We start from the raw sequence: 7265 nt of genomic DNA on the forward strand, positions 1-7265 counted from the left end.
ATGGGGTTTGCCCAGTGCAGTGACCACAAAAAGTCAGAACTATGATTACGAGACTGTAAAAAATTAAGGCATCAAGGACCCATGAATAGGGTCCACTATTCCCTTACAATGAGCCATGGGAGTATTGTGGTGGCTACTGCGGAAAGGAAATTAATAAATGAGCCACAATGAAAGATCAAACCCTGCTACTTCCTCGGCGACTACGAGCATATGATCTAGGTACCGGTCCTTTATCCTGCACATAAGGAGACCCCAAAATGAGCAAGGATGATCATGAAAGAAACAAAGGAGAACAATTTGTATTTATTTGCACTCAAGGGTGTTGCCTAGCGGTCATTGAACTTGATAAAAACAGTAGGAAACCAATTCAAAATTCTAATATGGACAAAAGGTGCTCATTTGTCCAAAGCCGCCTTAGGTAAATTACTTCGTACATGTCCATAGGTGGAAGTAGCATGTACCCGGTGTATAAGTGGAACCCAGTAAAATAGTGAGAGTTGCACAAAAGCTTAGCTAGGAAACCAGTGTTATAAAAGAATCTAGATAAATGAAAGATGACCTGAAATGATCGCCTCTCTGCATATTGTTTTTGTTTTTTCAAAAAAAGAATTTGAGCCTGTTTCTTCTTCTCTTCAGCTTTCATTTTTGTCAGGCTTGGACGGTAGAGAATCACAGTCCTACCAATTTGACCAACAACCACTGAGCCAGTTGCTTCCTCCAAATGCTTTACAACATCATCCAGCTCTCCTCCGGGACAGGTACCATGTATTTTGAGCTGCATATAACAATGAGGGCATAAAAAACAAACACAAGACCAATGCGTTTTATCACATTAACCAAAACTTAACACATTGCCAAGAAGATAATTGTGACTTTTCATCAACAGAGCTGAAACCGTGAGCGTTCACCTTAGTTGAAGTAAATTAAACTCTATTCATGTCCCACCGCGAAAGGCCCTTATTCATCAGCAGATCAACTTATGATCATCAATTTGAACATTTGTCACTTTTTCCAACACAAGACACATACTTGATAAAAATGAGCGTCTTGCTAAATGCGCTTAGCCTAAACATATATTTATTGATCAATATTTCTCACACTCCTAAGTGCTAATACAACTATCTATAAACAGATTTAAACCAATTACTAATTTAACAATGTCACAAGCATAACTAGCAACAGAATTTTCCCTCTTTTCTACACACCTCTGCTTGCTAGTAACCAGAATTATTAACCTCAACAACTTAATAAACATTCAGATAAACGCAATCTCATTGAAGTTATAACTATTCATAACATGTTTGTGCGAATTTGAGTTCCATGCTTTCATGATTTCAGCTAAAAAAACCTTTAAGCAATAGAGGAAGGAACTACAACACAGGAAACCATTTAGCAAGATCAATATCACTAATCAGATTACATACTTGTTACAATGTACAATATCAACAAACTAAAATGGCAGGCAAGCACAAACAGTTCCATCGTTTGAACAACATGCCTAAGTAAGATTCACAGCAAAATTAATAACCAAATTTTACCTATTTACTAGTATATCATCTCTACTTGTTACTTATCAAACATAAAAATCATCTACACTTGTTAAAAAGTCACTGTTCTTGTTTACTAATTCAGAACAATTTTTATTTATTTATTTATGAAGTTAAGGTCAGCACAATTTTAGCCCCCTTCGACCATAGATTTTGAAGTAGAAATATGAAAAATTGAGCTTCTGAAGTTGTGTTTGGACCGGCAATTTACTTGGAAAAAGAAGTTGAAGTTTTATTTGTGGAAGTCCAAAGAATACCAAAACTGGTGTGAGCCAATATTTTGGAAACTTGAAAAAATATTCAAATTTCATGGCCAAATATATATTTGAAGATAAAATTTTCAAAATCTGATACAAAATCTATGACCAACTGCTAGCCAAAAGTTCTGACGGCCAATTTCGCAACAGAAAAAAAAAATCGCACTGATTTGAAGATAGCCTTTCCAGGCATAACGATTCACTATAAACCCTAAACCCTAACTAGTTGCCCAAATATTTGAGTAAATTGTATGCCAACAGCAAAAAATTGAGAAAATGTACCTTGAGAAGCTCATTAGCTTCAAGAGTCTCCTCTAAAGCCATTACCACAGTATCAGTAACACCAGATTTGCCAACCTGTTGGCTCTTTAGCTTCTTCCCTAAACTATGTGCATACGATGCCAATTCTTTCTTCTCCTTCACAGTCAGGTTCGGCAATTTCGCCCTTAATATTTTTCTCTCAGACTCACTAGGCCTGGGGGCAGTAACTTCTTCATTTTCTTTTACAATTTCCTCGTCTTCCACATCCTCAGAAGATTCCAAGAGAGCTTGAGAAGTACAGCTAATTGGAAGGTTCGAGAAAGTTCTAGAACGAAGGAAGATTGATGTATGGGTCCGAAGAGAGGGGAAGAAGGAAGGAGAATTGTTGGTGATGGGATGAAGTGACGTCGTTTGATGGGGGAAAAGAGAGAGAGATTGCTTAAGGAAGGAGAAAGAAAGGATGGGAGCGGGTCGGAGCAGGCGATGGAGAGCCATGGAGGAAGAGGAAGAAGATAACATTACACTACTCATTTGCTCAACGCAGCGACATCATTTTGCTTTGTAATTTTATTTTATTTTTATATTATTACTCCCTCTTTCTAATTTATGTAATTAGTTTAACTTGATATAAGAAAAAATATTTTTTAAATTTATAATTTAAAGTAAGTCATCATAATTCATATTTATGTTGCTATAAGCTAATTAATCAATTAAGACTTTATAATTGAATGAAATATATGTATGTATATATATGTTTTTGTTCGAGTTCATTGTAAAAATTAAAATATTTGTTTTCTTAATTTGAACCGTGTGAATATTGTAAAATAGATTAGTTAATATAATTAGGTAGTAACTATAACAGGGTGGGTGTTTGGTCTAGTGGTATGATTCTCGCTTCGGGTGCGAGAGGTCGTGAGTTCGATTCTCGCAACACCCCCCCATAACAGCTATTTCTTTCTTTTTTTGTATTCTTCTTGTGTGTGAACCACTTAAATGTTCATTTTCTCATAAAATTTAATATTTTATTGTTGTTTAATAATCGGTATTTCAAAACTCATGGTCTAAATTAATTTAAATTTATGCCACGTGAAATCTATTTAAGTGAAAAATGTTTGAATATGCAACTTTTAATTTTGAAATTGAGAAATTTATCCATATCATCACATTAATAGTTGTTGATAACCATTTAATCTTTGGGAAAACTACACAAATTGGACCAATTAATGAAACTATTTACTCAAGTTAGACTCAACACGAACTATTCATCCTTAATGAATCCACATCCCAAATTATTTACGGCTATATACCCTGATAATATCAAACAGTAACCAGTAGTGTTTTTTAGTACTAATAATATAATAAATTTCAATGTAAAAAATAATATAAAAATCATTTGAAATATGAATTCTTTTTCTGGATGGATGATATGATAAATCACTGATATTTTGTTTTTGTGTTCTAAAATAAATTAATCAATATATTAAGTAATCGATTACATAATTTGAATCAAATTTTGTTCTTCTTGTTTTGTTCTGGTTTTTGTCAATGATGTGAATGATTTTGGGAGAGCAATTTAACTTCAAAAAGTAACAAAATAGTTTTGTTCTGATGTATGTCAATGATGTGAATGATTTTCCTTGGCTAAATGATTCATTGATGGTGGGAGAGCAATTTAATTTCAAAAAATAACAAAGTATTTTTATATTTATATATATATACATATATGCAACTTCCCCATAGTTTCAATTTCCCTCATAATTATTACCGTAAAAATTGAATCCAAACTTCCCCTCCCGATGAATGGACATAATCTTCAATTCATAACTTTTAAAAACTTCACTTTCAACATCAATCATTTCTCGATGATCACCAACACAAATTAGAAACAATTATCTTCAAATAACTGCATATATTATTGCTCCAGAAGTCCAGAGACGGAGTCAAGATTAGGAGTTTGGGGTACACATATTAATATACATATATTTGTTTTTAATTTTCTAATCTAAATATAGAATCTATGAAAAAACTAGTGAATTTGTCTGAACCCATGAATTCCCACCTAGCTCTGCCTTTGTCCACAACCAGATGACAACCAGACCAAATCAACTTTAACATCCTCAGCTCAAGCAAGAATAGAAAAAAAAAAAAAAAAAAGGCAAATGATATGTCATAGGCATATATAGAAAAAAAGGCAATCTCAGAGATTTCTTAGGTGCAAGTTTCCACCCCTCAATTTCTTCTACCAGCTCCCTAAAGTTAGGGTTTCTTGAGAATATCTGAACAAGATGGAGTGACTTTGTATTCACCTACAGTAATCATTTGTACCGATTCCCCAGAACCATCTCTCGGAGGACTAAACTGAACTGGCAGAAACTCTTCTGATTCACATACGAATCTTGTGTTCTTGAAATGGTTCACTAAAGCCTCTTTTCCCTGTTAAGTAGTAATAGAAATTTCACATAAAAAAATCACAAACTTAATTGGTTTATTTTAGAAATTTAACATTGACGCACCTGGATCTTCGCAGTGACAATCTTGACCGCCCAAGTAGATCCCGGAAACACATTTAGTTTGTCAAAAACCTCAAAAAAATTCCACACAGTTCTCTCATCTGTGAAATTCACAAATGCATAACCTTTGTTCATCTTGCTTCTGCAAATGAAAAAAAAAAAAAAACTAATAGTACTGAAGTGGCTATACTTTACTGCAAATAAACACAAGAAAAATAATTATTTACTTGAAATCCATAGGCAAATACAAGAAATCATAAGCAAAGATATGAATATTTTCTCCATTTGAATCTCTAGCTTTTTGATTCTCCAGTAAGCAGTGCTCGTCCAGAAATTGCATCAACATTTCACGGCTGTAAAGAAAAAATGAAATGAATTAGTCATCAAATTCAAAGAGCTACCAGATAACTAAACGACAAAGATAAATGATATGCCACTAGAGAGTCAAACCATTAACTTTTGTTATAATCAACTTCCCAGAAAAAGTAATCTGAACAATCAAAGAGATTAAAATTACTTGTAGTCATATGGAATATTCTTAATCACGATAGTAGTCACGTTCTTATGGCTCCTACTTATAGGAATTACACCGTATTTCATCGGGCCGTCGGTTCTCGACCACTCCCCACCTCTGATTCCCTTGATGGATGGAGAAAATTTTGTTCTAGCGACATAATCATTTATCAATCTAGGAGGAATATTCAACCACGGGTGTTCCAGCAATGGTGGTCGCACATTCTCCCGTGGTGGTGAATCAACGGTAGGAGGAGGAGGAGGAGGCGGTGGCGGAGTGGAAATAGGTATATATTCGGATGCATGCGGGTTCAACAAACTCTTACCAACAGTAGCCATGGAGGTACAATTGATAAAATTGAAGTGATTTTGAAAGAAAAAAAAAAAAACTGTTTGGTTGTTTCTTTTAGAGTATATGAAAAAGTGACACAGATTTGAACAGAAAAATGAAAGAGACAGTGATAGTTAACATAAAAGGCAGGATAATACTGCAATAAAAAAGAGGAGAACAGTGTCTAGCTTATTTAGTGTAAAAAAATTAAATTAATTGCAAAAAACAAATTTATTATAATAAGTTATATATTTTGTTTTCCATATATTTATTTAAAAGAGTTATTTATTATCGTAAGTAATTTATGAAGAGATTATGTAGTTCGGATTTCATTCATCTTGAAAAGGAAAAAATGTGATGAGATAGACGGACTTCAGTATTCATTCTTAAGAAAAAATTTCAAGTCCGGATCACAAAGAATAGATTTCAAATCCGGATCACAAAGAATGAGAACATTTATTGTAATTAAAAAATATTTTCCCTTTAATAAGATTGGGATCGAACCAAAATAAAGTGAAGATAAAATAAAGTGAAGATAATGCACTTGTATCTTAAATTTGAAAGGTGATAGATAAGTAACGTACAATTTTTGCTAGTAGTTTTGAAAATAGAACTTCAATTAACTTTTTTTAAAAACAAAATTATATTTGAATTAGTAAATGATAGAGAAAACATTTTAAGCTAATCGTGCATTATGTTTATACACAAGTGAAATACTTAGGTGATTTACAAATAACAAAAGAATCAAATCTCTCTATTCTTCTAGTAGTGGTTGATTCTCATGTATTTTTACAAAGTTAAACTGATCTCTAGTGTGTATTATTTCTTATTTTAGGTCCTTGATGATGAAAGTGTTTTTTAACCTCTACATTAGGGAGACGAATTATATGTTTACCTCCATATATTTCTCTATTCATAGAGTACATTAAATGAACAAAAATGAGTATAACAACTTCTTTAATGTGTCAAAAAAAAAGAAAAATAAATAAATAAATATATATATATTAGAGGAGTAACATCCCTGCTAGGCTATACTGAACTTCATTATTTCATAAACGAAAAATACAACAACAAAGGTGGAACCCATCACCTGCTACTCAATTGATTGATCGGATTATCTGAGAGATTTCTCAGGTGCCAGTACTCCACCCCTAAAATCCATTGATCGATCGGATTATCTGGAGTGACTTTTTAATGCCCCCACAGTAATCATTTGCACCCATTCCCCATAACCATTTCTTGGAGAATTAAACCAAACTGGTAGAAACCTTTCTGATTTACACATAAATCTTGTATTCTTGAATCGGTTCACTAAAGCATTTTTTCCCTGTTAATTAGTAGTAGTAGAAATTTCACATCAAAAATCACAAACTTAATTAATAATTTATACCTTTATTTTTGAAATTTAACAATCACGCACCTGGATCTTCGCAGCGACAATCTCAACACTCTTTACAGATCCTGGAAACACGTTTAGTTTGTCATTAAAAGCCCAAAAAAAATTCCACAGAGTTCGGTGATCAGTGAAATTCACAAATGCATAGCCTATTGTCACGTCCCGCCACTTCACAATGAAATTTGGCGTCCGGATAGGGGCGGAAGGGTCTAGAGTTGTGGAGAGGTTTCCGGAAGACTCTAGAACCCTTTGGATATTTCAAGAAGGTTTTGGAAGGTCCTAGAGTATGTAGAGAATTCTAGAGAGGGACTAGATATTTTCTAAGAAGTCTTTAGAAAATCTTAGAAAGTGTAGAATTCTCTAGAAAGAGGACCAAAGTGTAAATAAGTTTAGGGACTTAGAAAGTAATTTAAAATTGTACTTTAGTCCCTAGGAGTTAGTATAAATAGG

The 7265-nt window shown here is 33.3% G+C and overlaps 2 protein-coding genes and 1 non-coding gene across 4 annotated transcripts; 1 reads left to right on the forward strand and 2 right to left on the reverse strand.

The window, feature by feature from the left end:
• Positions 1–20: 20 nt before the first annotated feature.
• LOC102582473 (uncharacterized) lies at positions 21–2647 on the reverse strand. Of its 2 annotated transcripts, XM_006361948.2 has the most exons (3): positions 2087–2642; positions 560–775; positions 21–235 (listed from the first exon to the last, which is right to left on the reverse strand). In XM_006361948.2, the coding sequence occupies exons 1-3, from the start codon at positions 2594–2596 to the stop codon at positions 176–178; spliced, it is 786 nt and encodes a 261-aa protein (XP_006362010.1). In that variant the 5' UTR covers positions 2597–2642; the 3' UTR covers positions 21–175. The 2 variants fall into 2 exon arrangements, with proteins under 2 accessions (XP_006362010.1, XP_015158266.1); XM_015302780.1 differs by lacking the exon at positions 21–235 and having other exon boundaries at positions 333–775; positions 2087–2647.
• Positions 2648–2930: 283 nt separating this feature from the next.
• On the forward strand, positions 2931–3002 carry TRNAP-CGG (transfer RNA proline (anticodon CGG)). Its single transcript has one exon. It is a non-coding gene; the product is annotated as a tRNA-Pro (tRNA).
• A 1319-nt stretch (positions 3003–4321) lies between these two features.
• LOC107057802 (protein terminal ear1 homolog) lies at positions 4322–5427 on the reverse strand. The gene is made up of 4 exons (XM_015302770.1): positions 5093–5427; positions 4803–4928; positions 4579–4717; positions 4322–4498 (listed from the first exon to the last, which is right to left on the reverse strand). The coding sequence occupies exons 1-4, from the start codon at positions 5425–5427 to the stop codon at positions 4322–4324; spliced, it is 777 nt and encodes a 258-aa protein (XP_015158256.1).
• Between the last annotated feature and the right edge of the window lie 1838 nt (positions 5428–7265).

The sequence above is a fragment of the Solanum tuberosum genome, unplaced genomic scaffold, assembly GCF_000226075.1.
Source record: "Solanum tuberosum cultivar DM 1-3 516 R44 unplaced genomic scaffold, SolTub_3.0 scf00377, whole genome shotgun sequence".
Taxonomy (NCBI): Eukaryota; Viridiplantae; Streptophyta; class Magnoliopsida; order Solanales; family Solanaceae; genus Solanum; species Solanum tuberosum.

What these genes read in the sequence shown, in the direction of transcription:
- LOC107057802 (XM_015302770.1), bottom strand. Translation starts at nt 5,427, where the DNA reads ATGGCTACTGTTGGTAAGAGTTTGTTGAACCCGCATGCATCCGAATAT. An exon ending in TATTTGCCTATGGATTTCAA is followed by an intron (nt 4,718 to 4,802) that starts GTAAATAATTAT and finishes TTTCATTTGCAG; the next exon opens with AAGCAAGATGAACAAAGGTT. An exon ending in TTGTCACTGCGAAGATCCAG is followed by an intron (nt 4,499 to 4,578) that starts GTGCGTCAATGT and finishes ACTACTTAACAG; the next exon opens with GGAAAAGAGGCTTTAGTGAA.
- LOC102582473 (XM_015302780.1), bottom strand. Translation starts at nt 2,596, where the DNA reads ATGAGTAGTGTAATGTTATCTTCTTCCTCTTCCTCCATGGCTCTCCAT. An exon ending in AAGCTAATGAGCTTCTCAAG is followed by an intron (nt 776 to 2,086) that starts GTACATTTTCTC and finishes TGTTATATGCAG; the next exon opens with CTCAAAATACATGGTACCTG.